Raw genomic sequence first — 21,137 nt, 5'->3', positions numbered from 1 at the left:
TACCACATTCATAATTTTTGCGCGTCACACAGCAGCCCCGTTTACATATCCATGTACACACCAGGTCCTATTAGAGGACATCCCGTGTAAACAGCGTGCGTGTAAATGCGGCTGCTGTTGAGTTTTCAGTTACCTCGCTCTCTGAGCTTCCATCTCATCTGAAGTTGGTCCGTTCTGGACTTGGCGCTGGACAGCTGGACCTGAAGACGCACATTAAAAAAGGGAGAGAGAAGAAGAAAAAGAGGAAGCACAGATAAAGTGAATGTTGACCTTAATAATCCATTACGAGCAGTGTAATGTTAATTGAAATTAGTGCCGGTTGAGACAATTAACGCTAAATGACGGGGAATTAAACAGCGGTTGATCATTACGTCCTCTTTCTTCTGTAATGAATAATGTGCGATGAGAAGCATATTAATCCCTCACTCGAGGTAAATGAACATGAATTGATTCATCCACTTGTACAACTGAAGACGAGTAGAACGTAACACAAAGTGTGTGAGCAGCGTGACTCCGGCGTCACACTGCTCATGTGTTTACTTAAATATTATCAAGAATATGGCATACATTTAGGCAAGACTGTGTATTTTTGTTTCAACTCTTCAATTTTCGCTCTTACAATAAGTCTAAAATACACCGAGGAAACAAAACTGTCACATTCATACTGTTAAATGCAAAAATATGTGCCATTAAAACCCGTTCAAACTGCATTTGCTGATCATAAAAACATGCATTGTATTATTTCTGGGCTTTTGCATTTGAATTTGTAATTTTACTATATCTGATGACATTGAGGGTTTTTTTTTACCATATTTGACATATGGAGAAAATACATGCAATTTCTACAAGGTGCACTGTCACAATCAACGCTGCTGCAAATCACTGACATATCTCAGGCTTTGATCATTAAAAAAAGAATACTTTGCATGAAGTAAATTGAAAATATTTTTTTGTGTTTTTTTTTCATCTAAAAACATAGTGGCATCATGACAAAAACTGGCATTAAAAGGGTTAAAATTCTGAAAATTAATGAATGTTTGATATTTATGATCAGGACTAATGTTGGTTAAAAATTAAACTCAACGAAAGCAGAAAATCCTATTAATGTATAACATTTTTGTAGCCTGATTTTGAAAAGCACATTTTGTGTGCAGAGTGGTGTGAGTGAGTATTTAACACAGCACAAAAAATAATAATGTATAAATATAAATTTTGCTGCAAATCACTGACACATCTGAGGCTGTGATAATGACAAAAAAAATCTACTTTGCATGTTTATAAATTGAAAATATGTATTTTTTTCATCTAAAAACATCATGGCATCATGACAAAAACCTGGCATTTAAAGGGTTAAAATTCTGAAAATTAATGAATATTTGATATTTATGAATATGACAAATGGTGGTTAAAAATTAAACTCAACAAAAGCAGAAAATCATATAAATGTATAACATTTTTGTAGCCTGATTTTGAAAAGCACATTTTGTGTACAGAGTGGTGTGAGTGAGTATTTAACACAGCACAAAAAATTCTAATGTATAAATATAAATTAAATTATAAATTATAATATAAATAAAGTGTTAAGTCAATAAAAGTGAAAAAAAAGTATATTATTTTTTAAAGCTTGATTTTTTAAAAAATCTGCGTAGGTAAAAGAGTAAAAAGTGAAAGCTTATGGCGACTCGTCTGTTATTCTGCGATGAATTGCAATTTTCCGGTGGGTTAAGTGTTATGGAAAGTAAAACCAGACGGAGGTCTGGAGTGTGTTTTCACAGACCGCTCAAAATTAGAAACAGAGGAAACGTCGTCTGCGGCTGCAGTCAATGCCAACGCTTCTGTAACATCTGCTCTGGGGTCAAAGTTCACAGACGGGATCTGTCTTTTTGAGCATTATTCCCTCTTTAGATTTGTTTTCCTCATCAGAAACAGCTCCGACGGTAAAGATGATGTACAGAAATCACAGGAGAGGAGGCTCCGTATCAAAGACTCGTGACTCCCTCCGGTTTCTCCTCCTTCTCCTGCTGATGATGTGATTTGAGCTACAAGGCGCTCGGATGTAATCCGTTTAACACTGTAAGTGAGATCTGCAGATGGAGAGCCCGATAGGGGACGTAATTAACTGAAGACACGATAAGATGACGACAAAAGGACGTCGACTTACAATCAAATCACAGTGAATCATCAGTTTTCAAGTGAAACTTCTCTCATCGCTGAACTCCTCCGAGACGATATTCATCTTCATTGTTCCTCCGGAGAACGACTTCGGAGGAAAGGGTCAGAATTTACGGTCACATTTGTGGTTTGGCACCGGCCACTTTTTAAAATGAGGAAATAGGAGAAAGTCTTTGCAGGAACAGAGGAGAAAGTTTGCAGAGTAAGGACTTTTATTTTGTAGATTTATGATGCTTTGATATCAAATGGAAAGTTATCTTTGACGAGTACAAAACAATCATCGTTCCCCGTTTGAGTCGCTTCCAGAGTCTCTGACCTCCTCCGTCTAATAAAAGTCGCCTCACAGTTTTACAGCTCGACAAAGTCAGAGTCTTTTCAGGGTCGACGCTCGCTGACGCTCTCCAAACGGCTCTAATGGAAAAGACTCTCAGGCGCTGACGACCGCCACTGATCAAGTAACAAAAACCCCGAAATAACTCAGGACGACAAAAGACCTGACTCACGCCTAATATCAGATACCTCATATCACACACACACACACACACACACACACACACACACATGCACGCACAGAGGGAGCTACAACTCTGTTTTTCTCAGGTGCATGCAATTTGTAAACACTGTATAACTAATCTGCAACAATCAATCGCTACATTGTCAAACATGACTATCAAATATTACTGACTGGTTTTAACAGATGACCTGGCTTCCCTCCATTCATTTTAAAATTAATTTTGAAATTTTACTAATCACTTTTTAAGATAATCTGGGTCTGGCCCCCAGAAAAACTCAACAGAAATGTTATGTATTGCAAAAGTAAACAGAAATGGCACTTCAAAATAAAAGCTGTAGTTAGTTCAAAGTAAATTGTGGTGTCTTTTTTTTACAAACTTGACATGTTGACGAGTCACTTGTGGTCCATTCAGAATACCAGTCTGGGCATCTAAAGACAAAATCATTTGCACACCCCCCTCCAAAAAAAAACCCCATTAATTAATCAACACAAATCCAAAGCCTTATGAAAAAACTTTTTAAAAAATAATAAATCATATTATCACAAATATCAGAACTGAATCGAGCTTCAGGCAGCTCACAAAATACATAAAACCTAAGTCAGACTAACTTGGTTTACTTAAAAACTTAAGCTGCTATCACTTACAAAGTATGAGTTCATTTCACTCGTCTTTTTAAGTTACAACAACAATTTAAGTAAACTCAACAATAACGTTGGAAATAATGAAATTAAAACTAATAGTTATATTTATTTACTTCTATCAAGGCAGTTAGTTTCCTAGATTTATAAAGAAAGATCACTTTGTCAGTCTGCAGAGTACTCAGCGGTTTGAGAGCTACAAAGATCTGAAAAACAATGTTCTTTCCACTCTGGTGGCTCCATAACTGGAAAATGGGCCATTTTTTACTTAAACGCAGGCTGTTTTTTTGACATTTACCAAAGAAAAAGGCTTTTTCCTTTTTTTTTTTTTTTTGGTGCAACACTTTAGCACAGAAAAATAGAAGACTGATTTTTTAGTTTTTTGTTTGTTTTCGGCCTCCACCATGAGTCACACACTTGTAGGAACCCCAAAACCTTTAATTTGCCACACACACACACACACACACACACACTGGCAGTGATAATAATTGTCATGCAGAAGTTCACACAGACGGAGCTTGAGTACCTACAGGACATGCTGAAGAAGAGGAACCGGCTGTAGCAGACACAGAGGCACTGACAGACCCACTCCCCGCTCACCATCTCTCGCCTTCAGCTGCCCTTCCTCCCCCTCCATCACCTCCCTCCCTCTCTCTCTGTCCCTCTCCCCTCACCTGCCTCTCCTCCCTCTCCTCCCCGCCACAGTATCATCTGTCATCTTCTTGTAACCCACACCTCCAGGCAGCAGCAGCGCAGCGAGCATCTCTGGTTAATGTTTCAAAAGGTCGGGTTTGTCTGCAGGCTGTGCAGGTCAGCACACACACACACAGACACACACACAGACACACACAGACACACACAGACACACACACAGACACACACACACACAGACACACAGACACACACAGACACACACACACACACACACACACACACACACACACAGACACACACACACACACACACACACAGACACACACACACACAGACACACACACAGACACAGACACAGACACACACACACACACGCGCACACACACACACAGACACACACGCACACACACACACGAGCTGACAGCGAGCTGATGCACATGCAGAATGAGCCTCGGTTGTACAGATCGTCCAATCAGCTCTCAGATTAAAATGTCACTCAAACGACGGATGTGTTTGTGTTTTCTGCAGTTTGTATTTGACCTGCAGACAAAGTTCAAGCAAGTCAGACGAAACACCGAATTACTGCGAAAGACGCAAATTAAGATTATTCTGCACTCCTCGGAAATGTCATATTTATGTGTTAAGAGCACATGAACGGCCCTTCAAAGTCATATATATACATACGTATAAATATATATGTATATGTGTGTATGTGTGTGTTTATGTGTGTGTGTATATACACACACACACACACACACACACACACACACACACACATATACATATATAAAAAATCCTGTTTTACTTAACATATTGGTCTTAACTACCATATTTATGTGTTAAGAGCACATGAACGGCCCTTCAAAGTCATATATACATACACACACACACACACACACACACACACACACACACACACACACACACACACACACACACACACACACACACACATCCTGTTTTACTTCACATATTGGTGTTAACTAAGGGGCTCATATGAACATGTTCGGGGCAGTGATTATACAAAATTTATGCACAGGCCGGGACATGTAACGGTAACAAAGTGTATAGCGTTTTTTGTAAGTGTTTTTTTTTCCTGCCAAATATTATCTTTTTTTTTTCTTTTTTGCATGTTTCTTTTCTTGCCTGTATGAACAATTTTGCAACATATACTTCTTATTTATTTTATTTCTATTTTCTGTTTTCTCACTGTAACGTTAAAAAAATAATGATGCAAGTCTGCTGCTTTATAATGTACATGATTTTTGATTCAGATAAAAAATTTTAATTAAAAATAAATAAATAAAGTCCACTGCTACTTTCACGCTGCTGTTGGGGGAGGAGGAAGCGGGCACAAATGCACATATTGTAGTTATTGATACCCTGCAAAATCTACACTTTTGGTATTTTCTATCTTTATTGCTTACTATTTCTGCTACAATCTACAGTGTTAAGTTTGTGCTCCATTGTGAGGACACTGAGGACAAGAGGTCAGAGAGGTTTTGACCTTCTTACCACTAGAGGGGGCAGACACACCTGCTAAGAGTGGAGGAAACATCCTGATCTTCGCTTTGCGAGCTGTGAATGTGTCTCATAAAATCACTTTGAGCGCACAGATGTTCTGCATTTACAATAAAAAGCATCAACATGCAAAAATACATGAATTAACTGCCACTTTCTCATTTATTTACACACAGATTATAATGAAAGCTGCTCTTATTCATGTGTTTTCTGCAGTGTGTGTGTGTGTGTGTGTGTGTGATAGCACCCGTGTACACAGTTTGTATCTCTTCATGCAGCTGCAGTCGCCGCCGTATCGCAGCGAGCTGGCAGCATCGAGGCTATCAGTGTTTCTATCTGTCAAGTATGTGTATCCTCCTCTTCTCGTGTGTTTGTGCACTCGCGTTTGGCTGCTGTCACTCGAGCCTCTTTGTTCCCCGTCCCGTGTTATTAGGCAGATGAAAAGATGTGCTCTCTAGCACGGGACCCGGGGGAGGTCTTCTCAATGACTCATTCTAATTAAGAGGCTGGAGGGGACTGCAGGGGGAGACACGCCGCTGCTGCCGCAGCTCGAGTAATGAGCGGCACGCTGCGAGACTCACTCTGCCTCTCTGTCTTATTCTGTCACTGCCCAATTTATACGTGTCCCTCTGTCTTTTTATCACACTCACCCGTGCACACACGCAGCCTGAGAGGATAAGCTCGGCTCTCTTGCATGTTTATTCACCGCTGCAAGAAGTCTTTAAATAGACTTTTTCCTCATGTTAGGAAAAACACAGACAAAACTAATGACATGAATGATGCCTGGCTGCTGATGTGTTACAGAAGCGAGCCAAAACCAAAGCGTTTCAAAGCTCTGTCGTGTCATCTTCTACACGCCGATATCAGGGTGTATCTCTTTTAATTGTCTTGTTTTTATGGTTTATTTATAGCGTATATTAACTTACTTTTTAGTCATTCTTTGTAGTTACTTTTTTTGTGTTTTTTATTGTTGCTTTGGAGTTGTATATTTATAATTTTGTATTTTTGTTCCATGTTGTCTGTCTGTAACGCTCTTGAAATTTAGATTTTTAATCTCAAGAGGTATTTTCTGGTTACATAAAGGTTAAAAAAAAGAGCCATTATTCTCATTTCTCAGTTTGTTCATCCTTGCCTCCTTTTCTCACATCTAACGCCTTGTTTACATGTATCCAGATATTTATACTGATATTTTTTTCCTCTGCGTTTTGGCGTCGCGTCGGCAAGCACAAAGAGTTTTAGGTTATTTAAAGAAAGGTTTTTGAAACTCATTTTCAATACTCCAGTTATTTTCTTTCCATGTAGATGTGTCAAACAAAGAGAAACGATGACATCATCTCCTCAGCTGCACATGCACACTGTTGCTTTGAGTGATGAGCATGCATCACAAAAAAAAACAAAAAAACAACAACAACAACGGCAGACTACTGCTTTGTTTACATTTTGTTAGCACTGCTTGGTCTACTGCAGGGATACTCATCTCGTTTTGCTTGGGGGCCACGTTTGCAAAATTACGGTGACCAGGGGCCAGTAATAGCGGCTCCATGCATGTTTATAGGATTTTGGTCATTTCTAGGATTTTTGGACATTTCTGGGATTTTTGGATGTTTCAAGGATTTTTGGACTTTTATAGGATTTTAGGACATTTCTTGGATTTTTGGGTGTTTCTGGGATTTTTGGACATTTCTGGGATTTTTGGACTTTTATAGAATTTAAGGATGTTTGTCGAATTTTGGGACATATCTGAGATTTTAGGACATTTCTAGAATTTATTTTCCAAAGCTTAAAGTCTGATGTGTTGCATACAGACGCTAAAGGATGATTTGTGTTTCAGTATTAGAACTGGTTTACTGTATCTTCAACCACATGTAGAAGATCTACAACCCTCAGTAGTTTTCTGGTCTGAGAAAAAGTATTATTATTCTAGTATACTTTAAAAAATTGATTTGGTGATAAAAGCTAAAAAATGATTCAGAGGCAGAGGGAGTGAGGAGACTGTTAGCTACCGTGTAAAACAAGATGTGTGACAGCGCAGCAGCAGCCTGAATCACTGTGAGTCCATCAGCGACTTTCTGCTGCACTCTGCTGAATTTCTGTTGCATTATTGATTGCTCAATAGTAATGTTTGGCTGCATTTATAAACTCCTGCATCAACAATATGACTGTGTGACTGCCATTACTGGGGGAATATGAAAAGTTGTCTCCTTATTGTTATGATACAGGAAAGTGTAAACAGTGTTCATAGTGCAAAGAGGCGAACCTGCTACAACGGCCCAAAACATTTTCAGCTTCATAAATAATGCCAATTTCAAAAAATTAAAATAAAAATCCAAATTAAATACAACTGAAACATGCTGCAAAAAGCTAAAACAGATTCATTAACAGAAAACACGCTACAAATACAGAGAGAGACGCTAGTCAGCCACTGTACACCTGATGATGTATAGAGGAAGTATTAGTAAAGGTAAAGGTCCTGAACTGAAAAAGTAAAAGTAAGTAAGTATATTCAGGAAAAAGTCCTAAAGACATATAGTAATAAAGTATTAAAAGTAAAAGTAAATGTACAGTAAGTAAAAGCAAAGTAATCTAAAAACTCTATCTAAAAAAATCTTTAAAAAAAACCAAATATATATATTTTAATTTTTAAAAAAAAAACACTAAACTAATTATTATAACAAGCAAAAAATACCCAAAAACTAGAAAAATAAAATAGAAACTCTTTATGCCAAATTTTAGTTTGTAAAGTAACTTAAGCTGTAAGATAAATGTTGTCAAGTAAAAAGTACTATATTTCCCTCTGAAATGTAATGGAGTACATTTTTTTTGTTTCACTTCACCAATTTTGACTATTTTGTGTAGGTTCATTTAAAAAAAAGTCCCAATAAAAACCCATTAAATTACAGGTTGTAATGCAACAAAATAGAAAAAAAACACAGAGGGGGTGAATACTTTAACAGCATTGTGCGACTGTGTGACGGGGCTCTTAATCTTTCCTCCATGTGTGCACACTCAATGTTTGCGTGTTAAACTGAGGAGAAAACACACCTCCATCCTGAGCGCTGAGGACGTTGAGGGCGAAGAGCATGGCGTTGGAGAAGGTGGTGGCCTCCTCCTTGCTGGCGAAGTTGAGGCCATAGACCTGCCGGGCGTCTCTCCACTGGTGGAAGGTCGGGGTGGCCTGGTTGTACTTGAGGCCCTTCACTATGGAGTAGTTGATGACCACCTGAGAGGGAGGAAGAGGAGCAGACGGAGCTGTTACTAAAGAAAAACTGCAAGCAGATTTTTCTCATCCATCTTTTTTATCTGAAGGATGATAAACATCTACAGACGGCAGGCTGCGGAGAGAAATACGACGCGCTGCGGCACTGGTCTCGTAACTCTGCTGTGTTACTGGCAGAGAAAGAACTTAAACTGCCAGACAACTGATGCTGTGTGTGTGAAAGGACTCAATGGTTTGTGCGTTATCATTGGTTTGACTGTAAAGACAGAAAAGACACATTCAGAACAGCTTTAACCCTTTGAAAACACCAGAAACTGGCTTGATTTCTTAAAAAAAAATAAGGCAGTGAGCAACTGAAGAGGAAATGATACCAAAATAGCAAGAAATTAGTAAAAAAGTACAAGAAAATTACCTAAAAATTAGCAACAAAAAAGTATAGTAAAACATAAAAACAAATAAGTGCTTAAAAATAATATTATTTATATATAATAACAGCAATGTAAATAAATAAATAAATTAAAATAATAATAATAAACAAAGCTTCTGTAAAGATACATTACTAAATCTACTCATTTTAAAACAAATTAGTTAAAAATCAAGATTCACAGACATTTCTTGCCTCTTTACGAAAAAAATTAAACCAATTTGCTCAGGGTTCAAAGGTTTAAATACTTAAACACATCAAAGGTGTCAGATGATCCAGGTCTCAAACGGTTAAAAGCCTTTGAGAGCTTTATATGACTTACTTTATGAGCTGTAACTTTGTACAAACACAGTTGTAGAAAATGTACTGTTTATTTTTTTGCCACAGCGAGTCACTGACGTCAGCCTTGATTTTTTTAGGTGGTTTTAAACTAATCAATGAGGGCAGTTTGCTCAGCGACACGGCGTTTTTCTACCCCAAAGTTATTGTTCATAAACTGTTATGACTGATTCGGTCAAGAGAAAGAGGGCATATTGCCTCGTACTGTGGCAGTCGAACATATTTCAGTCAAAAAATCGATTCTCCCCTGTGCTTGTACACTAGGACAAGGACATTAGTCCAGTTAAACGGTCTAAACGAGACTGTAAATGACTGTAGCTCGACTAAACTGTGCATGTAAACGTACTGAAATGCATTCAATAGCTATAGAAGAAAAAAATCTGATCATAAATAGTATCTAAAATGGTCATTAATTAGGTGCAAATCTAATGTACTAATGAGACGTCGCCTCTGGACAGACGGACAGACGAGTTAATGATACTAAAGACCTTTGATAAAACACATCAGCTCATGCAAACACACACAAAGACTGACAAACTTAAGGCACAAAGCGTCTTTGTTTCATGCACCTGTGTCTGTTTTAAACACCTTTTTCTCTTATTAAACTTTCCTCTCGTGACGCCGGCTGTGTGTCTTTACTTCAAAAGAAAAACTCAATCTGAAAAAACAATCCGAAATAGAGCGTTCTGAATGCTGCAATCCTCCCACAGTTCGGTGAAATCTCTCCCTCTGGTGACTAAACGACTGAAAATAACTCTACACTCGTCTCGCATGTCGTCATCTGCTGCTCGTTACCTGCTGGTCCTGCAGTTTGACGCCCACCACTCTGAAGGTGTTGTTGGCAGTGTTGTGGTAGATGTTGATGCGGCTGAATCCCTGCTGTCCAGGCTTGATGGGCACCCACTTCTTACTGGTGTCATCGTAGACCATGACGGAGGCCCGCGCCTGGCAGATACTCTGCTCACTACATGTGAAAAACAGACAGAAAAGAGGAGATAATTATGCTCCGAATTCTTCAGTTCAACTGTGCAATTATGAAACTTTTTGTTTCATAATCGCACTACAAACTACTTGCACTATAAACTCAGTTTCTGCAGCTGTACTGTACATTTATTCTCTTTATTTAGACTCGAAAAATCATTGAGGGCGAGCCGTCATATACAACGTTGAGCAGACGTCATAAAACATTACTTCATATGAAAACCTGCCCTTTTCTTTTTGCACCACCACACTGCACCACGTTGTGCGCATGAGAATATGTCTACATGTCCATAGCATATGTTTGTATGTAGGTATGTTTTTACACCATGTCTATATTTTCTTTCTTTCTATTGCATGATTATTTAATTTATGTACATATATATTTTTAGCCTTTTTTTCCTCTTTGTTTTTCTATTCTCTATTTGCACAGTGGGCATGGAGAGAAACACAATTTCAATTCCTGTAAGTCTAACAAACATGTCACAATTGACAATAAAGATGACTTTGACTTTTGAAACGATGTTCACTCAAGAATCAGCTGTTTAAAGGAAAAATCCATCGATAACTTTCCACAAAGCACGGCGACGGATGTTCAAAACATCAGCGGGTTTATTTCTGTTGCAGATGCTGCAGTAGCAATTGTTATTTTCAATCTAAAGTGATGCAAGCGCGTATTCCAGTGATAATGGAAAGGCGAGCCCCCTATACTTGAGAGTGGCCTCGTATGAAGGATTTCTGGGAGGAGAGGAATTATGGACACAAAACTTCCAGATGAGCCGCTCAACTTTTAAAGAGTTATGTGATGCAATAACAGCTCTTGTAGCTCCTGCTGCATCATGAGGGAGCCAGTTCATACCAATAAGCACACACCAATTGCATCATGTGAGCTATAAAAGTCAAAAAAAGTCTTTTCATTGCAGTTTGGCAAAATATGGCTTTTTCCAACCGCCTGAAATACCACCTCATACAAGCACAGAATCCTTTTTTTGCAATAAATGAGTTGTTTTTTTGTAATTTTTCATTAGGCACATATCATATTGGCAAATTCAGTTTGCACAATTTGAGGGTTAATGGAAAACCAGCCCACAGACACAGAGATGTGAAAGACCCTGAAATGCTGATCTATCACAGCAGACCGGGCTTTTTTGTATTTTCAACGGACAGGTGCTAAAACGTAGATAAAAGGTGACCATTAGAGCCAACAAAAATGTTCAAGCAGAAACTGAAAATAAGCATGACAGGTGCTCTTAAATAACTGATCACCAATCAAACAATAAGGAATCACGAGTTTATTTAAGTCTTCATCAAACCATTTATTTTACTCTCTGCTTCTTGTCTGAATTTAGTCCGTTTTGCTGATAAAAAAAGACAGAGCTCTAACAAATACAAGGTTGACAACTAAAGTCTTTTAGTTTGTTAGCAGTGATTTTACGGTCCAGTCTTCCTGCATCAGCAGTGACCGCCGTGTGTTTGTCTGAGGACGTAAGTGAGATAATTACAGTGAACAAGGCAACAACTCAGGCTCCTAATCCTGAGTTACACTAACTGTCTAATCCAAATGTAATCAAGCGCTTGTCCGACATCTGTTGATGTTCTTAATGAGAGGCAGTCGTGGTGTGTGTGTGTGTGTGTGTGTGTGTGTGTGTGTGTGTCCTCCAGTGTTTGGTCTGCCTGCTGACTGCATTTATTACAGCCCACTGAGGCTCCTGCTCACTGCTCTGTCCCTCACTGCAACACACACACACACACACACACACACACACACACACACACACACACACACACACTCTCACACAGACTTCAGTACACTACAGTGCGAGTGCAGAGTCTCATGACCTTTTCCATGTGTTTTTTCACAAAGCATGCCAGACAAAATGCACTGCGTGGCTGCAGACTGGAGAGGAAAAAGAGCGGATCAAGGTGGAAGTGCAGGAGCAAAGAGGAGGGGAAAACACAGGGGAGGAACAGAGAAACAGTTTTGACTTGCAAATGAGATTAACAAGAAGAGTCCCATCTGTGTCTTTGCCTCTTTGCCAAGCTAAAATTAGTGGATCGACCCCTGAGGCCGAGTGAAAGAGCTGCGTCAGAGAAGAGAAGGAGAGCAAAAAGGGAGAAAGAGGGAAAAGTCTTGGCTTGTAGAGCAGCTCATGTGTGGTTTTAGCATAAAGTAAAAGACAAAATACCTGATCATGAGGAGGATGTTTAAGAGATACTATAGATGGAATAGTTTGACATTTGGGGAAATATGCTTATTTGCCTTCCTGCCGAGAGATTAATACAACTGTCAGAGCTACGGTTAGACACAAGGCGAGTTTCCATCACAGATTTGAGCAAAATTGAAAAGATATTTTTGAAAACACAATTGCGAAATGACTGCTTTTCCATTGAGTGATGTTATGCGACTTCTCTGCTCACAATAACATCCCAAGAATTATGGCGATGGATGTCAAAACATTAGCAGTTTTATTTCTATTGCAGCCACTGCAGTTGCCGTCATTATTTCCAGTCGAAGGCGACGTGGGCGTGCTATGGAGCGATAATGTAAAGGCGAGCCCCGTATGAGGGATTTCTGGTCGTCCACGATTTCACAGAGGAATTGTGTTCAGAATTTCCACATGATCTGCTCACTTCTGAAGAGTTATGTGAAGCAATAACAGCTCTTGTGGCGCCTGCTGCATCATGAGGGAGCCAGTTCCTACTGACAAGAGCAGAAGCCACAGCATCACGTGACCTAGAAAAGCCAAAAAGTGTTTCCATCACAGATTGGTGAAATATGGCTTTTTTTCGAATCACCTGAAATACCACCTTGTGAGCGTAAAAACTTTTTTTTGCGATAAATGGAATTACCATCAGGTGTATTTTATATTTGCAGTTTCAATTCGCGCAATTTGAGCATCACTAATCCTCACAGAGCTACCAGCAGTGCTGTAGACTCTTCTCACATTGTTTTAAAGCTTTACAGGCGCTGTTAGCATAATTTTAAAATTTTGAAAATAGCCAGTTAACTGTTTTCCATCACGTAAGACTATTCTTTTAGATTAGATTTTGTCGTCCCACTGCAAGAAAAATGACTTTATTCTGGTATAAAAATGACTTCATAATGCAAAGGTAGCATCACTGAAAGCTGCAAGATAAGAAATGTAGTAGCAGAAGTAATAATAGTATTCATGAAAAGAAAGCACCACGCTTACACTCGAATAAAGAAAATAATACCTGCTGTCCTTCTCTTTCACGTCAAAGCACACTGAAAGGAGAGCGGTAAGATGCAGCTGGAATTTGTAGCACCAGACTCCATTCAACCAACACTACAAAAGAAAAAAAAAAGCTCCACATAATACTCCTCTGCTGCATTTTAAGTCGCAGTTATAAATAACTTCTTCCCAGGTTGAGTCTTACTCTTTCCACACACACACGTTATCTTGCATTAACGGTTTCAATGTGCACACACTTGAAATCAGCCCGAGCACCAGCAGGGCAACGATGTGTTTAATTTATCTTCTTTAACTTGTCGACTCTGTTAATTTTTAAAAAGAAGTTCTTGGCAACCAGCTGAAAATGGCATCGAGGGCCCAGGAGCATGAATAAATGAGGTTCTTGTGCTAAAAGAGACTCGAGCAGGAAAAAACTGAGGGCACGGGGAGGTGGAGATGGAGTGGTGAGGGAGAAAAGAGGGCGAGAGAGAGGAGCTGTGAAGGAGCTGAGGCAACAACAAAACAAGATTTTCTGACTGACAGTTGTGGGACGCACACACACAAACACACACAAACACACACAAACACACACAGTCATAAATGCACATGCACACAAATGCGGGAACGTAGTGAAAATCGCTCCATGCGCCACACCCGTTGAAAAATTAAAAATTGCTGCGCAGGACATGAATAAATCACATGCTTCTGAATGTACCTTGACAGCACACACATGCACGCACACATGCGCACACACACACACACACACACACACACACACACACACACACACACACACACACACACACACACACACACACACTCTTTAAATGCCATCGTCCTCCTTGGCCTGTTCACGTCGGTGCTTCAGCAAATTGGAGCTGACAGGGACAGACAGAGAAATCTCAGAGAGCTGCTCAGGAATCGTCTCCCATTGAGTCATTTCCACAGAGACGTCCAATCACAGAGCAGCAGGAAGTGAAAATAAAAGGCGCTCAGTCACTACTGAAGCGCTGTCCTCATAAAAAAAGCTATTTTGCATGATGATGCACATTTTGGCTCAGCTATGACAGTCATGACAATGAAGTGTTACATTAAATCTAACTTCACCCCTCAATGGTTGAGGTACAAACTGCACACTACAGACTAGAGGATGGCAGATTATTAATTATTACTGAGGCTGATATTTGGCATTTTGCAGATTATCTGTATCTGCGTTTTATATTAATGATTGCCGATAAAATGAATTATTTAAAAAGTACAAAGACAGAGTCAGCATGGAAGGACCTCTTACTTTGTAAACCCTCATTAAGCAACGTGTCTTCTCATGCAATATATTATTTTCCAGTACTATTTTAAGGCAAATTAAAATGATTAAATATGTTCTCTACAGTACTCTACATATAGTATGTGAGCTTTCAAATAAAAAATACCTATTTTTCCTCTTTACCTACTGTATGGAGCTATTTATCAGCCTAGATTGTTTTTGGTGGCTGGCTCTTTCCAGAAATCATGACTCGATTATTCAAGATAATCCATGTAGGTCTTCATGGAGGAACTTTGTTTTTTCTGCTGAACCACACCCAACAAATGCATCAGCCTGCAGAAGGAAGCGTGCATCTACTGCGTGCTCACCTGGCAGTACTGAGCGAGCTAACAGAGAACTCAGCCGAGGAGGACGCCATTAGTGAAATCTCGCGCTGTGGCGAGCCTCTCGTCCATGAGCAGATCTGTGGATTATCTCAAGTAACCAGGTCATAATTTCTAGAAAGAAAAATGACTGATTTTCAAATGTTTGAGCACTGCAAACCAAGTGCCATCTAATCATCTAATCATCATCAATCCATCATATTGAAGAGAAGAAAGACATCTCGACAACCGATTTCTTCAACACTCGAACACTCACACCGAAACAATTTGGGATGACAAATAGCACCACTAGCAGTCTGTGTCACAGTTCACCACGAAAAAGACACAATGCATTTTTAGCCGGTTGAGTTTGTTTCATAAGCTCAGGTCACATACTCAGAAATGACATTTCTCATGTAGCCTACACAACATCCACATACCCACCATGCAGCTGGAGCGCTCTGCATACTCCATTTAACATCATACAACTAAGAATAGCATGTGATTTCCAACAATGACTTTAAACATCACGACATAACCTTGAAGGTGCATGCAGCGAAAACTGCACCGCAGGCCACTGAATGCAACACAAACACCGAGAAAAATGCATCCCGCTGTACTGTAAATCATGGCTGCAGCACATCCAGCACAAAAACTCAGCCAAACACTTTTCACAAACATCCCAGAGTGCCCCGAACACTGTGATTTGTAGCTTAAATGACTTTAGCACTTGATAATATTATACCATTATTACTAATATGCTTTGCACTGGCTTCACAGCATCAAACCTGTGAAGCTAATAGGTCAGTGTGTCTGTCGGAGGTCACATTAATGAGGGTCTAATGATAAACACATGAATTATTCATCCTCACTGCCGCATGTTTGCAGGGCTGAAAAGAGTAATTACTGCTCAAGTGCACCCTGTTTTCTTTTTCATCTCCCCTCTTTTAAACCAGTGCACACACTTACAAACACACTCATGCAAACACACACATGCAAACACACACATGCAAACACACACACTGCACACACAGCAGCTCCATTAAATTGCTTTCCCTTGTGTCTCAGGTCATCGCAGGGTTAATAGGATGCCTGTTTCGCCCAAACTCCTTCCACTGTTGTTGGTTTTTCTCATTTCTCCTCTCTCTCACACACACACACACACACACACACAAAATAAAGCTCATTAATTCCCTAAAATCTTCATTATGCAAGCATTTCACAAGTGTTTAGCAGTTCCTTCATCAGTCTGCTCACACCTGCACCACTCACACTCGCGCTGCACTCTAACTGGCGGCTGCAAATCGTCAAAGTGTTTCGTTCCTCTCTCTGTTTCTGCTGCCACATTTCCTGTCTGCCTGCACTAAATTTACTCTGCGAGTGTCACTCCTCTGATCTGAGATGAACGGCACAACCAGGAGCTATCGAAGGAGACGGATACGCTTTAGACTGACAGTGGAAATCCAGGTAGAAGGAGAGAAAAAAAAACTCCTGAAGCATGAAACATAATTAGCACTTTGATCCTCTCTCCTGCTGATGAATTGCCAAAAGAAGGAATTTAAATTTAGCCAAATTACTGCTTGGTAATGGAATTTTGCAATGAAGCAACGGTGGAAATTTTCACATTTACGTGTAATTTATCGTTGTTGTGCAAGGAGGAAATAAAGTACTTATCCACTTAAAATATAATTGAAAGTGAGAGCGAATGTTTCTGAACAGTTTTCATTCATTTTTCGGTGTGTTTTGCGGTGAATCAGCAGCAGCCAAGGGGCGAATCAGTTAGCACGGAGCTAAACTCTTACTATCAGCAGCTCTGAGTCAGTTGTAGCTGTAACATTATGTAGAAAAGTGTATTTACTGTCACTCAATTCTCTCATTTGCGCTGCCAGTGTGTGTATGTGTGTGTGTGCGTAGCTGTGAGTGTGTGCACGTGTCAGTGCTCGTCTGCTTGTTACACTAATCTGTGCTGTCAGAGGGCCGTGTGTACGACTCGGTCTCCGTCCACGCGGCAGCTCTTACACCACCCCGCAGACATCACAACATCAAAGCCATTGTGCTGCTCCACTTTCCAAGGCCTCCGCGCTCAAGGCAGCGGTGCGCTAACAACAAAGAAGGATGTGCCCGAAATAGAAGCGCACAGACACACACGTCGCAGCATGCAAATTTGTGTACACACTCCCAGTGCAGATTCATATTGTTCATCGACCCTACAGTTTGGGTGAATGACGGCCGTAATGGTAAACAAAGTCAACTTATCACCACTGACACTCAGTGACCCAACACGTCAAACTATGACACCTGAGGTAACCCTCTTGTGTTATTTTTGGTAACACATTCCCACCCCAACTCCCCAAATATTGGCATTTGGTCAAAATATAACATGGTAAGTATCCTCCTGCATCTGTTGTTGACGTTGCAGGACGGCAATTTATGTGAGGGATGCACAATGTTGGATTTTTTTGCCGATATCCAATATGGCAATACTGTATAACAGGACACAGACGGCTGTCTCCCAGGGGAAAGTCTGGGGTTTGTTTGACTCATTCACTCCTTCCCTTGTCAAACTTCTCAGTCTTTCTACTATTTTAGTTGCTTGTAGTGTCAAAATGTGTAGCTGCCAGATGAGTCGCATATCGAGTCTAAAGGGTCTCTCAGTGCGTTGGACCCGACACAGAAGTCCACTGACTAAGCGTCTGTATTTGGTGAGTTTGGGTTGAGACCTGATTGCCAAAGCAGAGGTGATTTTTGACAAGGCAACATAATCAGTCTCTTCATTTTACATCAGTTGCATACAGTGTTTTTTTAAATTCACCATTTTCCGCAGTGTGTAAACTTTGGCCATTTGGCAACACCTGGATTGGAGCGCAAAGGTTGTAGTATCGTGCATTTCAGTTTCATGCACAGCAAAAGCGACACACTTGGTGTCTGGGAAGCTCATTTGTTGACACTCTGAAACCACAGAAACCAACAGTGTGTGACTGATACCGTGATATTTGGGGTTTTCTCTTCTGGCAGTGATGATATTGTAGATAAAACATTCTGCTAGTGAAAATTTGCCATGTTAAAAAAAAAAGATATTTTGCATGCACTTTTTCCTTCTTTTTGTACTGCAACTGCCTGTCCTCCAAAATAAATACACACAGGTTAAAAAACTCTTTAAGAACCAAAAAAAAACTTATATGCGAAAGAGACTAAATGTTAAGGACATAAAAAGATGCAAACAGTTCATAATAAAGAAACTGGTAGCCACACTAACATCCGGTAATAGAATATTTCATTAATCATCATCGACCACCTACTTCAAACTAACTCCTGATGTTGGCAGTTTACTATGACAGAGACGATATAATATTTTGTAAAATCTGAACACAATCGAGCAAACAAACTAACTGACAATATTGTCCCTGAGTGGAAACCTGCCAGCGGGCAGCAGTGGCCGTCATTAGGAGATAAAAATGTCCTAAACTGATTTGATGGATTAGCCCATCCAGTGATGCTGCTGAAGCCAGAACAAGGTTAATACAGAGTAAACCTCCTGATGACGCACCACCGATGAAAAGAGACAGAAACAGTGAAAACAAGATGAAAATCTGAGTGACACAGAGCCAACTCGCCCTGAAGTGACACTATATCACGAAAAACAGCCTGTAACTCTACACAGCTGACAGCTAAATATGAGTACATGCGACTATAAACATAAATGCACCATAATAAAAGCCAGAAGGAGCTGAAAGACCAGAGGAAAAAAAACAGATATTTGAATTATAGTGTAGTAAAGTGTAAATATGGAAACACAACACCTCTAAAAACTCCAAACTTGATATATAGTCTCTATATTCTGAGCCACAAGTGTAGAAAAGTGGCATATTTGCATACTTGACTGCACCCAGTCATTAGTGCAGAAGACTGTTGCGTGTAATTTTGGTTGTCGGTCAAACAGAGAGAGAAATCACAGCTCTAACTGTTATCTCTGCCAGGTGTGATCCTGCAGGAGGTCACGCATTTACGAGATTAGCTGCAAACAGACACACATGAACACACACAAACAAACTACCGGACCAAATATTTTGTGTGCTCATTTATGCCGTGATTCACAATTGTTGAAAACCTTTTTCTATTGACTGTTTTATACTGTATTTGAGTGCTGACTCTTCATTAGTCTTTACTGGCCGGCACAAGTTTTCCAGAACTTTTCTCTGCCAAAAACAAACAGCTTTATCATCTGTTCATCATGGCTCAAAAAGTGACATCCATAAAAAAGTTTGGTATCATTCTGAACCGCAGCATCTGTAGATTATTTCCATATCTGATATAGTATGATCCCCTTAAGTTTAGCATGATAACAGATGAATAAATATCTTTTTTTTTTTTTGACCAAGGCAACTGGGAGGGACAATGCAAATGGGTGTACTGTCCCTCCAAGTTGCCTTCTCCCAAATAATACAACAAATTAGCAAAAAGTTACAAGAAAATAACCTAAAAAATAATAAGAAAAAAAAACAGGCAAGAAAATGGCCAGAAAACTAAAAATATATATGTGTAAGTTTTTTTTCTTCGTAACATAATTTTAAATATACAATTGCAATGAAAATAATTATATTTTCCTGGACATTTTTACCTAGTTTTTGATTTTTGGAACTAATTTTCGGTCATTTTCTTTGTAAATTTTTTTCTAATTTCTTACTATTTGTGGGACATTGTTTTTTCCACCATGTTTTTGACAGAAATTAAACCAATCTGCAAACATTTCGAGTGGTTAAATAACTTGTGAGTTGCATCAGAAGGCAGCACAAGAAAACACAAAAAAAGGTTTTAAAGGGTTACGTTAATAATAATACATTCATCCTCATGATAACATTGTTCCCATGTCTAACACACAGTGCATACAAGCTGGAGAAATTGATCTGCTCAGTGCAACACGCTGCAGCTCTGTCAGACAGACGAGGCGTGTATTTTTATTAGTTTCTGGGACGCCTCTGAAACACAGTGGCATGTCTGCTGGAATTACAATAACTGTCTCGATTTATCGCCTGCTGCGATCACCTCGGGTGGCCCCGCGGACATCTGCACTCGGTGCATTTTTCTAGTTCTGCAATAAAATGTGTGTCTCTGTGTGATCCGTGAAGTTGGATTTAAATCCAAGATGTCAAAACTGGCAAACAAAAGTCTTTTGCAAACCAAATATTGCATCCTCCTCTATGATTTGTTGCTTCTCATGTACAAAAAACAACAATCTCATTCACTTTGCCTCGATGCAACCATTACACGCTGCAGCAGTGACCTTGAGATTAACAGAGCAGCTCCAATACCATTTCCAGACTATAAGATTTAGCTCCAACATTCATGATAATGTCACTGTTTGTTCTGGTGGTTCAGCAGTCTTTGAGTTTGAGTTCAGCACATTAAGTTTCTACAAGTGAATAACAAGTAAATTAATTTAGGATGTCAAATGTCTTTATTTTTGTCCATTACTGTTGCTGATTCACTCTCTGTTATCACTGTAAAGCTTGAAGTATTAAAGATTTTTTTTGGATTTGTGGTTCAGTTAAAGAGGAGGAGGGCATATCATAAAAAGTGTCTTTGTGTCCCGCAGCCAGCTGCTGAGAGAGAGCCGCCAAATCCCGAGAGTTCGCTGGCAGAACAATCGTCACCACAAATTGTTTGTCTTTTTGTCTTAACAAAACGCTCTCTGTTTTCTAAGTCAGGAGGAAAAAGACGGAGAATCCACCGCCTGCAAACTGGCCAACAAAAAGGGTGCACAATGAAACATCTTGTGCGTGCATGTGTTTCTGTGCATGTGAGCATCATCTGCACGAAACATCAAAGCTGCATAAAGCAGAAAGAAGAACAGCTGACAGC

The 21,137-nt window shown here is 39.6% G+C and overlaps 1 protein-coding gene across 5 annotated transcripts in view; it reads right to left on the bottom strand.

Moving 5' to 3' along the window:
• Positions 1-21,137, bottom strand: part of evlb (Enah/Vasp-like b) — a 66,855-nt gene that overhangs the window by 11,834 nt on the left and 33,884 nt on the right. For all 5 annotated transcript variants that reach the window (XM_088089554.1, XM_088089555.1, XM_088089556.1 and 2 more), the window contains 3 exons: positions 10,276-10,444; positions 8,543-8,720; positions 134-200 (listed from right to left, as the gene is read on the bottom strand). In XM_088089554.1, the coding sequence (XP_087945680.1) occupies positions 134-200; positions 8,543-8,720; positions 10,276-10,444 (414 nt within the window). The remainder of the gene's footprint in view (positions 1-133; positions 201-8,542; positions 8,721-10,275; positions 10,445-21,137) is intronic.

The sequence above is a fragment of the Plectropomus leopardus genome, chromosome 16, assembly GCF_026936395.1.
Source record: "Plectropomus leopardus strain MGB_pleo_1.0 chromosome 16, ASM2693639v1, whole genome shotgun sequence".
In the NCBI taxonomy this organism is placed as follows: Eukaryota; Metazoa; Chordata; class Actinopteri; order Perciformes; family Serranidae; genus Plectropomus; species Plectropomus leopardus.
Note: the sequence above shows the minus strand (reverse complement) of the source record. Positions and strands in the feature narration are given on the sequence as shown.